The sequence below is a fragment of the Bombina bombina genome, chromosome 1, assembly GCF_027579735.1.
Source record: "Bombina bombina isolate aBomBom1 chromosome 1, aBomBom1.pri, whole genome shotgun sequence".
NCBI lineage: Eukaryota > Metazoa > Chordata > Amphibia > Anura > Bombinatoridae > Bombina > Bombina bombina.
The window spans coordinates 23,665,041-23,685,364 of NC_069499.1; the positions used below are offsets into that span (position 1 = coordinate 23,665,041).

Here is a 20,324-nt window from a genome sequence, read left to right on the forward strand (position 1 = left end):
ACTGTTGGCAGATAGGTGAACACATCTAGTTAGCCAATCACAAGAGACAAATGTGTGCTGGCAGTAATCAGCTGCTAGCTCCCACTAGTGTAGGATATGTGCGTATGCTTTTTCAACAAGGATAAAAACAAAACAAAGCACATTTAAAAGTGTATTAAAATAACATGCTCTATTTGAATCGTGCAAGTTTAATTTTGAATTTCCTATCCCTTTAAAAAATATATATAGTTTTGACAGGTAAATAATAAAAAAAAAAAACAAGGCTCTATTTCTTTTTAAATAGAGTGATGGCAAAAATGCTTAAAGTTACCCAGTATTTTGGACAAGTTCTCTGAAAGTCCAGGTAGTGAATGGGGTTAACTAGCACTGTCTGGCTGTGAAAAGCAAATAAAAAAGCATGTGATAAGAGGCTGCCTGCAGGGGCTTAGAAACAGGCAGACATTTAGAGGTTTAAAGATTATAAAGTATATTGATATAACAATGTTGGTTGTGCAAAGCTAGGGACTGTAGTGAATGCGTTATCTATCTTTCTAAAAAAACAAGTAGACTGTCCCTTTAAGATTATGATGCACAGGCTGTTTTTTTTCCCTTGATTTACATCATACCATTCCACTTGTTCTATACCTTTCTGCTTGTTCTATACCATTCTGCTTGTACCATTCCATTCTGCTTGTTCTATACCATTCTGCTTGTACCATACCATTCTGCTTGTTCTATACCATACTATTCTGCTTGTTCTATATCATACTGCTTGTTCTATACCATACTATTCTGCTTGTTCTATACCATACTATTCTGCTTGTTCTATATCATACTGCTTGTTCTATACCATACTATTCTGCTTGTTCTATACCATACTATTCTGCTTGTTCTATATCATTCTGCTTGTTCTATACCATACTATTCTGCTTGTTCTATACCATACTATTCTGCTTGTTCTATATCATTCTGCTTGTTCTATACCATACTATTCTGCTTGTTCTATACCATACTATTCTGCTTGTTCTATACCATTTCACTTGTACTATACCATTCTGCTTGTTCTATACCATACTATTCTGCTTGTTCTATACCATACTATTCTGCTTGTTCTATACCATTCTGCTTGTTCTATACCATACTATTCTGCTTGTTCTATACCATTCTGCTTGTTCTATACCATACTATTCTGCTTGTTCTATACCATTCTGCTTGTTCTATACCATACTATTCTGCTTGTTCTATACCATTCAGCTTGTACCATACCATTCTGCTTGTTCTATACCATTCTGCTTGTACCATACCATTCTGCTTGTTCTATACCATTCTACTTGTACCATACAATTCTGCTTGTTCTGTACCATTCCGCTTGTACAATACTATTCTGCATGTATCTTAATATTCCGCTGGTATTATAATCATTCCAATTGTACCATGCCATTCAGCTTGTACCATACCATTCTAAATTGTATCTTACTATTCCACTTGTACTATACCATTCTGCTTGTACTATGTGGAGATTTTGGAAAAAGGGTGGGAAATAAGGAGCTCAGTTTTGGAGAGATTTAGCTTAAGGTAGTGAGAGGGCATCCAGGAAGAGATGTGAGAAAGACAGTTAGTGACACAGGTTAGCAAGGAAGGAGATACGTCTGGAGCAGAAATGTAGATTTGAGTGTCGTCGGCATACAAATGATATTGAAACCCGTGGGACTTTATTAGGGAACCTAATGATGACGTGTAAATTGAGAAGAGACGGGGACCGAGAACAGAACCTTGCGGTACCCCAACAGAAAGTGATAACGGGGCAGAGGAAGCCCCAGAGAAGGCTACACTAAAGGTACGGTTAGACAGGTAGGAAGAGAACCACGAGAGAGCTGTTTCACAAATGCCGAAGGATTGGAGGGTTTGGAGCATAAGAGGGTGGTTAACAGTGTCAAAGGCTGCAGACCATGGAGGATAAGCAGAGAGAAGTGGCCTTTAGATTTTGCTTTCTCTGTGGAATGATGGGGGCGAAATCGAGATTGCAGTGGGCCAAGGAGGGAGTGTAATGTAAGGAAATGGGATAGGCGTGCATGTACTAGCTTTTCAAAAAGCTTTGAGGCAAGAGGGAGTAGGGAAATGGGGTCGAGGGGACAGGTAGTGAGGTGAGAGCTCAGTATAAGTGCAGAAACTTCTTCCTCAGTAATAGGGGCGTAAGAGCTAAATATATGACTATGTAGGTTTTGGTTAATTGCAAGCTTTTGAGGGGATGAGAGGCTGGAAGCATGTTGAGAGCTGATTTCGTTTCTGATAGAACCAATTTTGTTATTGAAATGGCTGGCAAAATCTTGAGCTGACAGAGAAATTATATTAGGAGGTGGGGGTGGGCGGAGAAGAGTGTTGAAAGTGGAGAACAGACGTTTTGGGTTTGAAGAGAGAGTGGAGATAAGAGTAGAGAAGTAGTGTTGCTTATAAAGATTAAGGGCAGAGTAGTAGGAGTTCAAGATAAGCTTGCACCATACCATTCCGCCTGTACTATTACCATTCCGCTTGCACCATACCGCTTGTACTATTACCATTCCGCTTGTACTATTACCATTCCGCTTGTACTATTACCATTCCGCTTGCACCATAACATTCTGCATGTACTATTACCATTCCGCTTATACCATAACATTCTGCATGTACTATTACTATTCCGGTTGCACCATACCATTCCGCTTGTACCATACCATTCCGCTTGTACCATACCATTCAGCATGTACTATTACCATTCTGCTTGTACCATAACATTCTGCATGTACTATTACCATTCCGCTTGTACCATACCATTCAGCATGTACTATTACCATTCCGCTTGTACCATACCATTCAGCATGTACTATTACCATTCCGCTTGTACCATACCATTCAGCATGAACTATTACCATTCCGCTTGCACATACCATTCTGCATGTACTATTACCATTCCGCTTGTACTGTTACCATTCCGCTTGCACCATACCATTCTGCTTGTACCATAACATTCTGCATGTACTATTACCATTCCGCTTGTACCATACCATTCTGCATGTACTATTACCATTCCGCTTGTACCATACCATTCTGCATGTACTATTACCATTCCGCTTGTACCATACCATTCTGCATGTACTTTTACCATTCTGCATGTACTATTACCATTCTGCTTGTACCATACCATTCTGCTTGTACTATACCATTCCGCTTGTACCATACCATACTGCTTGTACCATACCATACTGCTTGTACTATACCATTCCGCTTGTACCATACCATTCCGCTTGTACCATACCATACTGCTTGTACTATACCATTCCGCTTGTACCATACCATTCTGCATGTATCTTACTATTACACTTGTACTATACCACATGCAACCTATAAATCCAGAACAATGAAGAGGATGAGACATTTGAGTTTGGCTTATAGATGTATATTTGCGTGTTACTTGCATAACAATGATAGATTAGACCATATATCTCCTAATGGCAGCATACTCACTGCAAATAACGTTTGTGAAAAGATGGAGCCCCGTGGGGACAGGTGTAGAGGAGCATACTCTTGTTTTCCCTCTACATAATTACTTCTCACTCAAAACACAGAACACACATTCTTCTCACCACGTGCACAACACACAAATACTTCACACATTAAACAAACTGTGTGCACATATAACACACAAATGCAACACACATGCCACATAAATACACCCTACACTCTGCACAAGACAAACAGACTACACACATGCTTTACAAACACACACTACCCAAACACTACACACCTTACAAACACTGCACACACACACACTACCGAAACACTACACCCCTCACAAACACTGCCCACACACATACTACCGAAACACTACACACCTTACAAACACTGCACACACACACACTACCGAAACACTACACCCCTCACAAACACTGCCCACACACACACACACATACTACCGAAACACTACACACCTTACAAACACTGCACACACACACACTACCGAAACACTACACACCTTACAAACACTGCACACACACACACTACCGAAACACTACACACCTTACAAACACTGCACACACACACACACTACCGAAACACTACACCCCTCACAAACACTGCCCACACACATACTACCGAAACACTACACACCTTACAAACACTGCACACACACACACTACCGAAACACTACACCCCTCACAAACACTGCCCACACACACACACACATACTACCGAAACACTACACACCTCACAAACACTGCCCACACACACACACACATACTACCGAAACACTACACACCTCACAAACACTGCACACACATATACTACCGAAACACTACAAACCTCACAAACACTGCACACACACACACACACACACTATCGAAACACTACACCCCTCACAAACAATGCCCACACACACATACTACCGAAACACTACACCCCTCACAAACACTGCCCACACACACACACACACTACCGAAACACTACAAACCTCACAAACGCTGCACACACACTACCCAAACACTACACACCTCACAAACGCTGCACACACACTACCCAAACACTACACACCTCACAAACACTGCACACACACTACCCAAACACTACACACCTCACAAACACTGCACACACACACTACCCAAACACTACACACCTCACAAACACTGCACACACACACACACTACCCACTCACACGCTGCACCGCATACAAACACTACACACACACACTACCCAAACACTTTACACCTCACAAACACTGCGCACACACAAACTACCCAAACTCTACACACCTCACAAACACTGCACACACACTACCCAAACTCTACACACCTCACAAACACTTCACACACACACACTTCCCACTCACACGCTGCACAGCATACAAACACTACACACACACACACTACACACCTCACAAACACTGCACACACACTACCCTAACACTACACACCTCACAAACACTGCACACACACACTACCCAAACACTACACACCTCACAAACACTACACACACACACACAAACACTGCACACACACACGCTGCACAGCATACACACACTACCCAAACACTACACACCTCACAAACACTGCACACACACACTAACCACTCACGCTGCACAGCATACAAACACTACACACCTCACAAACACTGCACATACACACACACACTACCCAAACACTACACACCTCACAAACACTGCACACACACACTACACACCTCACAAACACTGCACACACACACTACATACCTCACAAACACTGCACACACACACTACCCAAACACTACACACCTCACAAACACTACACACACACACACACTACCCACTCACACGCTGCACAGCATACACACACTACCCAAACACTACACACCTCACAAACACTGCACACACACACTCACGCTGCACAGCATACAAACACTACACACCTAACAAACACTGCGCACACTCACACGCTGCACAGCATACAAACACTACACACCTTACAAACACTGCACACACACACACACACACTCACGCTGCACAGCATACAAACACTACACACCTTACAAACACTGCACACACACACACACACTACCCACTCACATGCTGCACAGCATTCAAACACTACACACCTCACAAACACTGCACACACACACTCACGCTGCACAGCATACAAACACTGCACATACACACACACTCACGCTGCACAGCATACAAACACTACATGCCTCACAAACACTGCACACACTCACACGCTGCACAGCATACAAACACTACACACCTCACAAACACTGCGCACACTCACACGCTGCACAGCATACAAACACTACACACCTTACAAACACTGCACACACACACACACACTACCCACTCACATGCTGCACAGCATACAAACACTACACACCTCACAAACACTGCACACACACACTCACGCTGCACAGCATACAAACACTACACACCTAACAAACACTGCGCACACTAACACGCTGCACAGCATACAAACACTACACACCTTACAAACACTGCACACACACACACACACACTCACGCTGCACAGCATACAAACACTACACACCTTACAAACACTGCACACACACACACACACTACCCACTCACATGCTGCACAGCATTCAAACACTACACACCTCACAAACACTGCACACACACACTCACGCTGCACAGCATACAAACACTGCACATACACACACACTCACGCTGCACAGCATACAAACACTACATGCCTCACAAACACTGCACACACTCACACGCTGCACAGCATACAAACACTACACACCTCACAAACACTGCGCACACTCACACGCTGCACAGCATACAAACACTACACACCTTACAAACACTGCACACACACACACACACTACCCACTCACATGCTGCACAGCATACAAACACTACACACCTCACAAACACTGCACACACACACTCACGCTGCACAGCATAAAAACACTACACACCTTACAAACACTGCACACACACACACACACACTACCCACTCACATGCTGCACAGCATACAAACACTACACACTCACGCAGTACCCACTTACATTGTTACAGAGTTAATGTCCACAGCACATTTAATTATTTTCTTTCAAAATAAGCAACATTTTGGGTAAATTAACCCTTATTCATGCTTGTAATAATATATTGTGTTTCAGACCTTTTAAAAACAATTAGATTCGCGCCAACCTCAAAAAAAGTGTTGTTTTGCTGCCATCTACTGGTTAGAAAAATGAATTACATTGCAATAAAAACTGATGAATTACTTGCACATTATTTTGCAGTCATTTTGTCGGTTATAAATATTTAACGTTGTCTAACTTTTTAAGTGAATTTAAATCTTTAGTGGTATTAATTAACTAACAGTCAGCTAGATGACAAGTTTGTGTGTTCTATGGTATTTTCAGCGTTAAAACAGCACCGCAGCCATTACGAGCCTTGTCGGTATAGTTGTACCGCAAGCCTTTAGCCTGTAACGCAACGTCAGTACCGCACTCGTAAAAATGACGTTTTTTAATGGGATTTCCATAGTGCCGGTATTACGAGTTTTTCTGGGTGGCTAAAAAGCGAGCGTTACAGCCTTAAACGACAAGATCCGTAACACCATCTAAAGTCCGTAGTTATGAGTTTTACGCTGCAAAGCTGTAACATAAAACTCATAATTAATGTGTTAAAAAGTACTCTAACACCCATAAACTACCTATTAACCCCTAAACCGAGGCCCTCTCGCATTGCAAACACTAAAATAAATGTATTAACCCCTAATCTGCCGCTCCCAACATCGCCGCCACTAAAAGTTTTTTATTAACCCCTATCTCACCGCTCCCCGACATCGTCACCACTATAATAAACTTATTAACCCCTAAACCACTGCCCTCCCGCATCTTAGATATTATTAACCCCTAATCTGCCGTCCGCCCACATTGCCCCCACACTGTATTAAAGTTATTAAACCCTACACTGCCACCACTATAATAAACCTACTAACCCCTAAACCGAAAGCCCCTCACAACGAAATATAATAAATTAAACTATTAACCCCTAAACCGGAAGCCCCTCCACATCGCAATAAACTAATTTAAACTAGTAACCCCTAAACCTAACGCCCCCCCCAACGTTATTTTAAAATTACAATTTCCCTAGCTTAAAGTAAATTAAAACTTATCTGTCAAATTAAAAGAACTAAGTTTAAACTAACAATTAAACTAATATAATTATTAAACTAAAATTAAACTAATTACCAATTAAATAAAACTAAACTACACATTAAAAAAATCTGAACACTACAAAATTACAAAGTATCTAATTACAAACACTAAATTACGGAAAATAACTAACGCAAGTATCAAAAATAAAAAAGAATTACACCTAATCTAATAGCTCTATCAAAATAAAAAAGCCTAGCCTACAATAAACCACCAATGGCCCTTAAAAGGGCCTTTTGTGGGGCATTGCCCAAAAGTTAATAGCTCTTTTACCTGTAAAAAAATTACAAAGACCCCCCCCCCCAACAGTAAAACCCACCACCTAAAAACCTAACTCTAACAAAAACCTAAGCTACCCATTGCCCTGAAAAGGGCATTTGTATGGGCATTTAGCCCTTTTACTGCCCAAACCCTAATCTAAAAATAAAACCCACCCAAAAAACTCTGAAAAAAACCTAACACTAACCCCTGACGATCCACTTACAGTTTTTGAAGTCCCTCTTGAACGATCTTCATCCCGGCGGAGAAGTCCTCATCCAGGCGGAGAGAAGTCTTCATCCAGACGGCCTCTTCAATCTTCATCCAGGCGGCATTTGAACAGACAATAGGATTTAAGCAGCTCTCATTCTATTGACTGATTCAAATCTTTCGGCCAATAGGAATGCAAGGGACGCCATTTTGAATCGCGTACCTTGCATTGAAGATTCAGTATACATCGGCGACCGTATGAATAGGATGCTCCGCGCTGGATGTCTTCAGAATGGGCCCGCTCCGCGCCGCCGGGATCAAGATAGAAGATGCCGTCTGGTTGAAGACTTTTCGCTGATTGGATGAGGACTTCTTCGCCGGGATGAAGATTGAAGAGGCTGCCTGGATGAGGACTTCTCCGCCGGGATGAAGATCGTTCAAGCAGGATTTCAAAAACTGTAAGTGGATCATCAGGGGTTAGTGTTAGGTTTTTTAGGTGTCTTTTATTTTTAGATTAGGGTTTGGGCAGTAAAAGAGCTAAATGCCCTTTTAAGGGCATTGCCCATATAAATGCCCTTTTCAGGGCAATAGGTAGCTTAGGAATTTTAGATAGTGTGTGTTTTTTTTATTTATTTTTTATTTTGGGGGGTGGGGGTTTGTAATGTTAGCGGGGTTTGTATTTTTTTTTTTCCAGAAAGAGCTGATATCTTTAGGGCAATGCCCTACAAAATGTCCTTTTACGGGCCATTGGTTTATTCTAGATTAGTTTTTTTTTATTTTATTTTGGGGTGTTTTTTTTTAATGGGTATTAGAATAGAAATAATTTTTATTATTTTTCATAATTTATTTGTTGTTTTGTGTAATGTATTTTTTAGGGGGTGTTTGTTTTTTCTTTTGTAGGAAAAGAGCTATTATCTTTAGGGCAACGCCTACAAAAGGCCCTTTTAAGGGCCCCCCGGTAGTTTCGGAGTGGGGGTTTGTATACTATTAGGGGGTGTTTTGTTTTTTTTTGTAGCAAAAGAGCTTTTTAATTTAGGGATGTTTTTTTTTTTTTTTTTTTTTTTTTTTTTTAAAAGGGTATTAGAATAGGAATAATTTTTATTATTTTGGATAAAAAAAATTCTGTAATGGTAGTTTTTTTATTTTTTGTAATGTTAGGTTTTAGTGTAAGGCAGGTTTCCACAGGTAAGTTTGTATTTATTTTAACTAGGTAGTTGGTAAATAGTTAATAACTATTTTCTAACTAGTCTACCTAGTTAAAATAAATACAAACTTACCTGTGAAATAAAAATAAAACCTAAACTAGCTACAATATAACTATTGGTTTTATTTCACAGGTAAGTATGTATTTAGTTTTATAGGTATTATTTATTCTTATAGGTATAGCTGTACCGCACACTTTTTTGGCCGTCACACAACGTAACTACCGCACCTTTCAAAAAGTATTTTTTCAATGGGACTTCCATAGCGCCGGTATTACGAGTTTGCCTGTCCGGCCAAAAAGTGAACGGTACAGCCTATAACAAGATCTGTACCGTCACCTGAAAGTCAGTAGTTATGAGTTTTATGTTACAAAGCTGTAGCATAAAACTTACAACTAAAGTGTTACAAAGTACACTAACACCCATAAACTACCTATTAACCCCTAAACCGAGGTCCTCCCACATTGCAAACACTAAAATAAAATTATTAACCCCTAATCTTCTGTTCTGGACATCGCTGCCACTATAATAAACATATTAACCCCTAAACCGCCGTACTCCCGCATTGCAAACAATAGTTAAATATTATTGCTGTCCCTAACATTGCCGCAACCTACATTACTGTTATTAACCCCTAATCTGCTGCCCCCAATGTCGCCGCCATTATGCTAAAGTTATTAACCCCTAAACCTAACCCCAAGTCTAACCCTAACGTAACACTAATACCCACTAATTTTAACCTAATTAAAATAATTCCAAATAAAAATTACAATTAATACCTAAATTATTCCTATTTAAAATTAAAAAAATATTTATTTAATGTTAGTGATGTGGGAGGCCAGGGGTTTAGCGGTTAATAACTTTAGTCAATACCATAGGTTGTCCAGCAGTTAGGTCTGTGCAGATCTATAGCACTCCCACCTATTGCACCCCTCTCTACAACTTTAGTATAGTGGCGGCAGCCACGTTGGGGGCGGCAGATTAGGGGTTAATACATTTATGTAGGTGGCGGCGACGTTGGGGGCAGCAGATTAGGGGTTAATACATTTATGTAGGTGGCGGTGACATTGAGGGCGTCATATTAGGGGTTAATAAGTGTAGGTAGGTGGCGGTGACATTGGGGGTGGCAGATTAGGGGTTAATACATTTATGTAGGTGGCAGCGACATTGGGGGCCGCAGATTAGGGGTTATAAATGTAATGTAGGTGTCTGCAATATTGGGGCGGCAGATAAGGGGTGTTTTGTAAATGCTAAACGTTCCTTATAATGATATGGAGAACGTTTATTTGGATAGTTTTTATTGTATGTGTCAATCATCATTAATTATACTGTGCCTTAAACACCGTTATTTAAATTAACTGTTCAAAGTTACAGTTTTGTGTTTGATATATTAAATTGCATTTTTGCTAAGAGTTCTCCAGTGGCTCAGGAGAGGTCCCTGGATCAACTTCAGACCCTACAATGTTCTTGCATTAAACAATTTTTCAGACATTATATTGTTTTTTTTTAAATACAATTTTTTATGTTCTTGTTCGCTGGATCTCTTAAAATAGAGATATTGCGTTTCCTCTGAACCCAATGTCTCACAGGATTATACTGTGTAAGCATTACAACAGTTTCTCCTTACACGTCCCAAGCCTCTATGGCGTCACCAGAGGTGCCCTGCGGTTCCTTATAATCTCCTAGAGGAGTTATTTGCCTGTAGAATGCTGCTCAGGTATCCTTTGGGTATCTGTGGCTTTATCTGCTTTTCCTAATTTTAGTGGAAGATCGCAGGAGGAACATTATTACTTCAGATAGTAAGGTTTCTGTTCCGCCGGATGCTAATCTGACCACCTTCCTTGTAGGCTGATGGGGAGGATACGTCAGTAGTCTCTGAGGGTAAAATTTTAGATTTGGACAGTATAATTCCTTTATATGATGCTGAAGTAGTATTCTTCAGATTTCAAATTTGGACACCTTCGTGTGTGTTTCAAGGAGGTTTTGGCTGCATTTGAATGACTCTGATTCGTCTGTCGTTGTTAATCCTTAAGGAAGTTAGTGATCTTTATAGATAATATGATTTCTCAGTTTTTCCTATTCCAATCCGTGCTGGACAGGAATGGGAGGGCTACTCTTGGAGTTGGAGTCCTATCTTTTAAGGATGGTTCATATTCTTGTCTCCACGGTGCCAATAGTAGTAGGACATTTCTACTCTGGCTAAGAGAACTACGATTTCTAGAGAGAATGGCTGTTATTCAGGATTAATGGACTATGTTTTTTTTTTAACGGATATGTGGGTTTTCCACTGTGTCCAGTTAGGCATTTTATTGGTGTGATGCCTTGTTTGTCCTAATTTGTTAGGGATTCCTTGAGAGGAGATCCAGTACATAATTAAGGCTTTTAAGCTAGCCAATTCCTTTATCCCTGATGCTTCCATGCTAGTCTTCAAGCAGGGAGCTAAGATATCTATCTGGTTGTGCTAGCCCTCAGGACTTGTGAGCAGGCCAGTTAATTTTATCATGATCAGTGGTTTGTTTTTTCCTCTGCTTTCAGGCTTCTGACAATTCCTTCCAAGGGTAGGACCTTGTTTGGTCCGGATCTGACAGGAATGTTTCTGATATTCTTGTTTTAGACAAGATGAAGTTTTGCCTCAAACCAGGATTGATCCAGGTGAGGGGATGGGCTGGGGATATCCCAGGGGTTCAAGTTAGGACTTTTCTTCCCAGGGGCAGGTTCCACCTCTCAAGATTATCTGTAGACTGGATAAGAAGAGAGGCGTTCTTGAAATGTGTACAGGATCTTTCCCTCTTGGGAGTGATTGTTCCAGTTCCAAGTCAGGAACAGGATCTGGGGTTTTTACTCAAACCTGTTTGTGTTTTCCAAAAAAGGGAGGGAGCTTTCAACTAAACACATTCCTCAGAGTACCGTCCTTCAAGATGGAGACTATCCGCTCCATTCTTCCCCTGATTCAAGAAGGTCAGTTCATGACGACCATAGACCTGAAGGATGCGTACCTGCAAGTTCCCATTCACAGGGATCATCACAAATATCTGAGGTTTGCTTATCTAGGCAAACATTTTCAATTGTAAGTGCTTCCATTTGGCCTTGCCACCACCCCCAGAATTTTCTCCAAGGTCCTGGGAGCTCTATTGGATGTAATTCGGGCTCGGGTAGTTGCAGTGGCGCCTTATCTGGAGGACATTCTGGTTCAGGCACCTTCCTTGCAACAAGGATCTTCTTGGCGTTTTTTAGTTCCAACGCGGTTGGAAGATCAATTTGGAAAAGAGTTCTCTTGTTCCGTCTACAAGAGTGTCTTTCTTAGGAACCATTATAGACTCTCTATCTAATGAAGATATTTCTGACGGAGGTCAGAAAAGCCAAGTTTTCTGTCCGCTTGCCTGGCCCTACAGTCGGCGGCACAGCCATCAGTGGCCCAGTGCATGGAGGCAATTGGGTTGATGATGGCTTCCATGGACATAGTTCCGTTTGTTCGGTTCCATTTGAGACCTCTGCAGCTATGCATGCTCGCTCAGTGGAATGGAGATTATACAGATCTAGCTCAGAGAATAGCTCTGGATCAAGTTACAAGGGATTACCTACCGTGGTGGCTGTCTCAAGAACATCTGTACTAGGGGACATGCTTTCAAAGACCCTCTTGGGTAATTTTTACCACGGATGCCTGCCTGTTGGGTTGGGGAACAGTCTGGGACTCGTTGAAGGTGCAGGGACTTTGGTCTCAGGAGGAATCTGCTCTCCTCATAAACATTCTGGAGTTGAGAGCGATCTTCAATGCCTTTATGATTTGGCCTCAGCTGGCCCTAGCCCGGGCTATCAGGTTCCAAAGCGGATTTTCTGAGCAGACAGACTTTTCATGCCTGGTAGTGGGAACTCCATCCAGAAGTGTTCTCCAGGATAACAACCAAATGATGGTTACCAGAATTTGCATCTGATGATGTCTTGTCAGATCACCAAGCTCCCTAAGTACGGTCCGAGGTCGAGAGATCCTCAAGCCTTTCCGATAGATGCTCTGGCAGTTCCTTTGGACTTCAAATTGGCATATCTTGTCCTCTGTTTGCTCTCCTTTCCCGGGGCATCGCTCGGATCAAGCAGGAGAGAGCATTGGTGATTCTAATAGCTCCTGCGTGGCCTTGTAGGATATGGTATGCAGATCTAGTAGAGATGTCGTCTCTACCTCTGTGGAAACTTTTGCTAAGTAAGGATCTTCTGCTTCAGGGGCCTTATCTTCACCTAAATCTCAATTTTCTGAATCTGTCTGCTTGGAGATTGAATGCTTGATTTTAGTTAAGCGTGAGTTTTCCGAATTGGTCATTAAGACCATGAATCAGGCTCGTAAGCCTTTCACTAGAAAGATTTACCATAAGATATGGCGTAAATATCTTATTGGTGTGAGTTTAAAGGATTTTCTTGAAGTAAGGTCAGGATCCCAAGGATGTTATCCGTTCTCCAGGAAGGCCTTGAGAAGGAGTTATCTGTCAGTACCCTTAAAGGTCAGATTTCTACTTTATCCATTCTGCTGCAAAAACGTCTCGCGGACTTACCGGATGTACAATCCTTTTTTCAGGCCCTGGTCAGAATCAGGCCTGTGTTTTAATCAGTTGCTCCTTCTTGGAGCATTGATCTTGTTCTTAAAGTTTGTCAACAGGCTTCGTTTGAGCCTATGCATTCCATAGATATTAATTTATAATCTTGGAATGTTTTTGTTTCTTACTGCTGTTTCTTCTGATCTAAGGACTCTCAGCATTGCAGTGTGATTCTCCTTATCTCGTATTTCACGCAAATAAGGCAGTTCTCCGTACCAAGTTTGGTTTTCTTCCTATGGTTGTTTTGGACAGAAATATTAAGCAGGATATTGTTTTCCTTTTCTCTGTCCTATTCCTTCTTCTCATAAACATTGTTTGTTGCACAACTTGGACGTTGTGCAGACTCTTAATTTCTATCTGCAGACTACAAACAACTTTCGTCAGTCTTCTGCATTGTTTGTTTGCTTTTCTGGTAAACGTAAAGGCCAGGAAGCTACTGTCTCTTCTCTTTCTCTCAGGTTGAGAAGTGTTATTCGTATGGCATATGAGACTGCTGGACAGAAGCCTCCTGAGAGAATTACAGCTCACTCCACTAGGGTGGTGTCGTCTTCTTCTTGGGCCTTCAAAAATGAGGCCTCTGTAGAACAGATTTGTAAGGCTGAGATTTGGTCTTTTTTGCCCACTTTTCAAAAATCTATAATTTTTATTCTTTTGCCTCGGCTGAGGCTTCTTTTGGGAGAAAGGTTTTTGCAAGCAGTGGTGCCTTCTGTTTTAGGTTACCTGTCTTGTCCCTCCCTTATCATCTGTGTCCTCTAGCTTGGGTATTGATTCCCAACAGTAATTGATGATGATCCGTGGACTCACCGTGTCATTAGAAAGAAAACACAATTTATGCTTACCTGATAAATTTATTTATTTCTTCACACAGTGAGTCCACGGCCCTCGCTGTTTTCAGTCAGTTTTTTATATAAACTTCAGGTGTAACGCTCGTGGGATACTCCTCTATAAGACCAAACTTGACCAGTAGTCTTGTTATCCCGGCGTCGAGACGGAATGATATGGAATATCCCAGAGCAGAAAAATTTAGTGAGATGAGGAAGGTGGCATTTACCACAGGCAGGACAGTCCAACAGCAGAGCAGTCCAAGGATGAACCAGTAGTATGGCTAGGCAGGGTTTGGCAATAGCAAAGCAGTCCAAGGATAAACCACTAGAATCGTCAGGCAGGCAGGGTTTGGCAACAGTAAAGCAGTCCAGCAGATTGAGGGTTAAGGCAGGTAGAGTAGTCTGGCAGGCAGGTTCAGCAACAGTAATCATTCCAGCAGTTTAAGGGTTAAGGCAGGAGAGTAGGCAGGCAGGTTCAGTGACAGTATTTAGGCACTTAGAAAGAACGATCTGTCACACCCAGGAGTACACAAAGTAACACCTATACTTGGGCAGTGACAGATCGTTTGTGGGACGTTTAAATAGGCGCAGGATTTGCGCCACTGAGGTCTGACCGGCATCAGGAGTGTTCGGCGATGACGTCAGCACTGCACGCATCTGAGCCGACACTGCCCCTGGCAGTGAGTAGGGAAGGAGACGCTGCACCCCTAGCAACTGCTAGAGCGGCGCGGCATGACATCAGGCACCTCTGCACCTTGTGTTATTTCCTTTATCTCCTTTCCTTCGGTCAAATGACTGGGGGTTGTGGGAAGGGAAGTGATACTTAACAGCTTTGCTGTGGTGCTCTTTGCCTCCTCCTGCTGGCCAGGAGTGATATTCCCAACAGTAATAGATGATGATCCGTGGACTCACTGTGTCAAGAAATAAATACATTTATCAGGATAGCATACATTTAGTTTTTTCCCATATGAAAAATAAAAGTCTTGACTAATAAGTCTGACATCGTGTTCCTGTATTTTAATGAAATTACTTGACATTGAATAGTTTCTGTTCTTTACTAAACTGTTCCACATAATCACATTTACCTTTCACAGCCATTAATTTGGTTTAGGTAACCGTATTTGTTTTGTATTTTTCAGAAGCCATGGATTCCTCAAGCCACAGTCTGCTACTGCTACAGCAGCTGAATATGCAGCGGGAGTTTGGCTTCCTCTGTGACTGCACAGTTGCTATTGGGGACGTGTATTTTAAAGCTCATAGACCAGTGCTTGCTGCTTTTTCAAACTATTTCAAGATGATATTCATCCATCAGTCCAGGTTTGACACTATGGTCCTTTCCATTTATTGTGTTTAAATAAAGTTATAAACAGATCTGTTTTCAGGGACGTTAGAAATCAGTAACGTAGACTGTTCAGTTGTTAATAAAGATCATGCGGCATATTTAGTACAATTACTTTTTTAATATACGCATTAGAGTAGACACTATTTCGTTTCAATTAGCATGGCTAATTAGGGACATCTATAAATAGAACTCTGCACTTACTGAGCCATCACTTGCACTCCAGGAATAGTGGGGTAAAAACTAAATTTTCATTGGGAAATTTTAGAAAAGAGGGCAAATTAAATATTTCAAAGCTTTTTCACTGTGCATAAATAGAGGGCACTGTACTAAAAAAAAAGTCATTCATATGAAATAGCAGCATTTAAACATGTTTTCAAAAAAATGAAGTAAAAGCTGTTTTAAATAAAGTAAACACTAATACAGTAGTATCACAAATGATTATTTGTAGGAAGTACTTATCAGCCAATGAGCATTAATAGGAAGTACCTATCAGACAATGAGCATTAGCAGGAAGTACCTATCAGACAATGAGCATTAGCAGGAAGTACCTATCAGACAATGAGCATTAATAGGAAGTACCTATCAGACAATGAGCATTAGCAGGAAGTACCTATCAGACAATGAGCATTAGCAGGAAGTATCTATCAGACAATGTACATTAGCAGTAAGTACCTATCAGACAATGAGCATTAGCAGGAAGTACCTATCAGACAATGAGCATTAGCAGGAAGTACCTATCAGACAATGAGCATTAGCAGGAAGTACCTATCAGACAATGAACTTTATATGTTATAGTAAAATTGATTTATATATACATAATATATTATAAAAATATAAATGTTTTTGTCAGCCGCCTGATGAAACAGTTTTTCATGCCTAGAAACACATACGGCTAGATTACGAGTTTTTGTCGGTAATGGTGTGTAGGGCTAACGAGCAGTTTCTGCTCACCGCTCACCTACAGACAACGCTGGTATTACAGGCTTTTACAAACCCGGCGTTAACCGCAGAAAAGTGAGCGGAGAGCAAAATTTAGCTCCACATCTCACTGTAATACCAGCGCTGCTTACGGTAGTGGTGAGCTGGCTGAACGTGCTCGTGCACGATTTCCCCATAGGAATCAATAGGGCACACCTGCAAAAAAGCAGCGTTCAGCTCCTAACGCAGCTCCATTGATTCCTATGGGGAAATACATTTTATGTCTACACCTAACATGAACCCCGAGTCTAAACACCCCTAATCTTACACTTATTTACTCCTAATCTGACGCCCCGACATCGCCGACACCTGCATTATATTATTAACCCCTAATCTGCCGCAACGGACACCGCCACCACCTACATTATATCTGCTGCCCCCAACATCACCGACACCTACATTATATTTATTAACCCCTAATCTGCCGCACCCAATGTCGCCGCAACCTAACTACAATTATTAACCCCCCAATCTGCCGCCCCCAACTTCGCCGCCACTATATTAAAGTTATTAACCCCTAAAACTAAGTCTAACCCTAACACCCCCTAACTTAAATATAATTTATATAAATCTAAATAAAATAACTACAATTAACTAAATTATGCCTATTTAAAACTAAATACTTACCTATAAAATAAACCCTAAGATAGCTACAATTTAACTAATAGTTATATTGTAGCTATCTTAGGTTTTATTTTTATTTTACAGGCAACTTTGTATTTATTTTAACTAGGTACAATAGTTATTAAATAATTATTAACTATTTAATAGCTACCTAGTTAAAGGGATACTAAACCCAATTATTTTATTTCATGATTCAGATAGAGCATGAGATTTTAAGCACCTTTCTAATTTACTCCTATTATCAATTTTTCTTTGTTCTCATGCTATCTTGATTTGAAAAAGCAGTACTGTAAGCTTTAGAGCCAGACCATTTTTTGTTCGGCACATGGGTAGCACTTGCTGATTTGTGGCTAAATGTAGAAAACCAATCAGCAGCTCAACCAAGGTGCTGAACTAAAAAATGGGCCGGCTCATAACCTTTTATTACTGCTTTTTCAAATCAAGATAACATGAGAACAAAGAAAAATTGATAATAGGAGTAAATTAGAAAGTTGCTTAAAATTGCATGCTCTATCTGAATCATGAAAGAAAAAATGAGGGGTTAGTATCCCTTTAAAATAAATACAAATTTACCTGTAAAATAAAACCTAACCTAAGTTACAATTACACCTAACACTACACTATAATTAAATAAATTAAAAAAACTAAATACAATTAATTACAATTAAATAAAATTATCTAAAGTACGAAAAAAAACACTAAATTACAGAAAATAATAAAATCCCTACCCTATACTAAATTACAAATAGCCCTTAAAAGGGCTTTTTGCGGGGCATTGACCCAAAGTAATCAGCTCTTTAACCTGTAAAAATAAGTACAATTCCCCCCAACATTAAAACCCACCACCCACACACCCAACCCTACTCTAAAACTCACCCAATCCCCCCTTAATACTAACACTAACCCCTTGAAGATCACCCTACCTTGAGAAGTCTTCACCCAACCGGGCCGAAGTCCTCAACGAAGCCGGGCAGAAGTGGTCCTCCAGACGGGCAGAAGTCTTCATCCAAGCCGAGAAGAAGAGGTCCTCCAGACGGCAGAAGTCTTTATCCAGACTGCATCTTCTATCTTCATCCATGCGGAGCGGGTCCATCTTCAAGCCATCCAACGCGGAGCATCCTCTTCATCCGGAGTCTTCTTACTAAATGACGGTACCTTTAAGTGACATCATCCAAGATGACGTCCCTTCAATTCAGATTGGCTGATAGAATTCTATCAGCCAATCGGAATTAAGGTTGAAAAAATCCTATTGGCTGATGCAATCAGCCAATAAGATTGAAGTTCAATCCTATTGGCTGATCCAATCAGCCAATAGGATTGAGCTTGCATTGATTGGATCAGCCAATAGGATTTTTTCTACCTTAATTACGATTGGCTGATAGAATTCTATCAGCCAATCGGAATTGAAGGGACGCCATCTTGGATGATGTCACTTAAAGGTACCGTCATTTAGTAAGAAGACTCCGGATGAAGAGGATGCTCCGCGTCGGATGGCTTGAAGATGGACCCGCTGTGCTCTGGATGGATGAAGATATAAAATGCCGTCTGGATGAAGACTTCTGTCCGTCTGGAGGACCTCTTCTTCCCGGCTTGGATGAAGACTTCTGCCCATCTGGAGGACCACTTCTGCCCGGCTTCGTTGAGGACTTCAGCCCGGTTGGGTGAAGACTTCTCAAGGTAGGGTGATCTTCAAGGGGTTAGTGTTAGGTTTTATTAAGGGGGGATTGGGTGGGTTTTAGAGTAGGGTTGGGTGTGTGAGTGGTGGGTTTTAATGTTGGGGGGGTATTGTACTTTATTTTACAGGTTAAAGAGCTGATTACTTTGGGGCAATGCCCCACAAAAAGCCCTTTTAAGGGCTATTTGCAATTTAGTATAGGGTATGGATTTTTATTATTTTGGGTGGCTTTTTCATTTTATTAGGGGGATTAGATTAGGTGTAATTAGTTTAACAAACTTGTAATTATTTTATTATTTTCTGTAATTTAGTAGGGGGGGTTTCGTACTTTAGATAATTTTATATAATTGTAGTTGGTTTATTTAATTAATTTAATTATAGTGTAGTGTTTGGTTGTAAATGTAACTTAGGTTATTTTTTATTTTACAGGTAAATTTGTATTTATTTTTACTAGGTAGCTATTAAATATTTAATAACTATTTAATAACTATTGTACCTAGTTAAAATAAATACAAAGTTGCCTGTAAAATAAAAATAAACCCTGAGATAGCTACAATGTAACTATTAGTTATATTGTAGCTATCTTAGGGTTTATTTTATAGGTAAGTATTTAGTTTTAAATTGGAATAATTTAGTTAATTGTAGTAATTTTATTTCGATTTATTCAAATTATATTTAAGTTAGGGGGGTGTTAGGGTTAGGGTTAGACTAAGGTTTAGGGGTTAATACATTTAATATACTGGCGGGGACGTTGGGTGCGGCAGATTAGGGCTTAATAAATGTAGGTAAGTGGCGGCGATGTTAGGGATGGCTGATTAGGGGTTAATAAAATTTAACTAGTGTTTGCGAGGCACGAGTGTGGCGGTTTAGGGTTTAATATATTTATTAAAGTGGCGGCGATATCTGGTTCAGCAGATTAGGTGTTACATTTTTTATTTAAGTGTTTGCAATGTGGGGGG

The 20,324-nt window shown here is 40.7% G+C and overlaps 1 protein-coding gene across 2 annotated transcripts in view; it reads left to right on the plus strand.

Annotated features, from left to right (window-relative positions):
• The window catches only part of ZBTB25 (zinc finger and BTB domain containing 25), a 59,461-nt gene that overhangs the window by 16,765 nt on the left and 22,372 nt on the right, over window positions 1-20,324 (plus strand). For both annotated transcript variants that reach the window (XM_053697276.1, XM_053697278.1), the window contains exon 2: window positions 15,886-16,063. In XM_053697276.1, coding sequence (XP_053553251.1) covers window positions 15,891-16,063 — 173 coding nt within the window. In that variant the 5' untranslated portion in view covers window positions 15,886-15,890. The remainder of the gene's footprint in view (window positions 1-15,885; window positions 16,064-20,324) is intronic.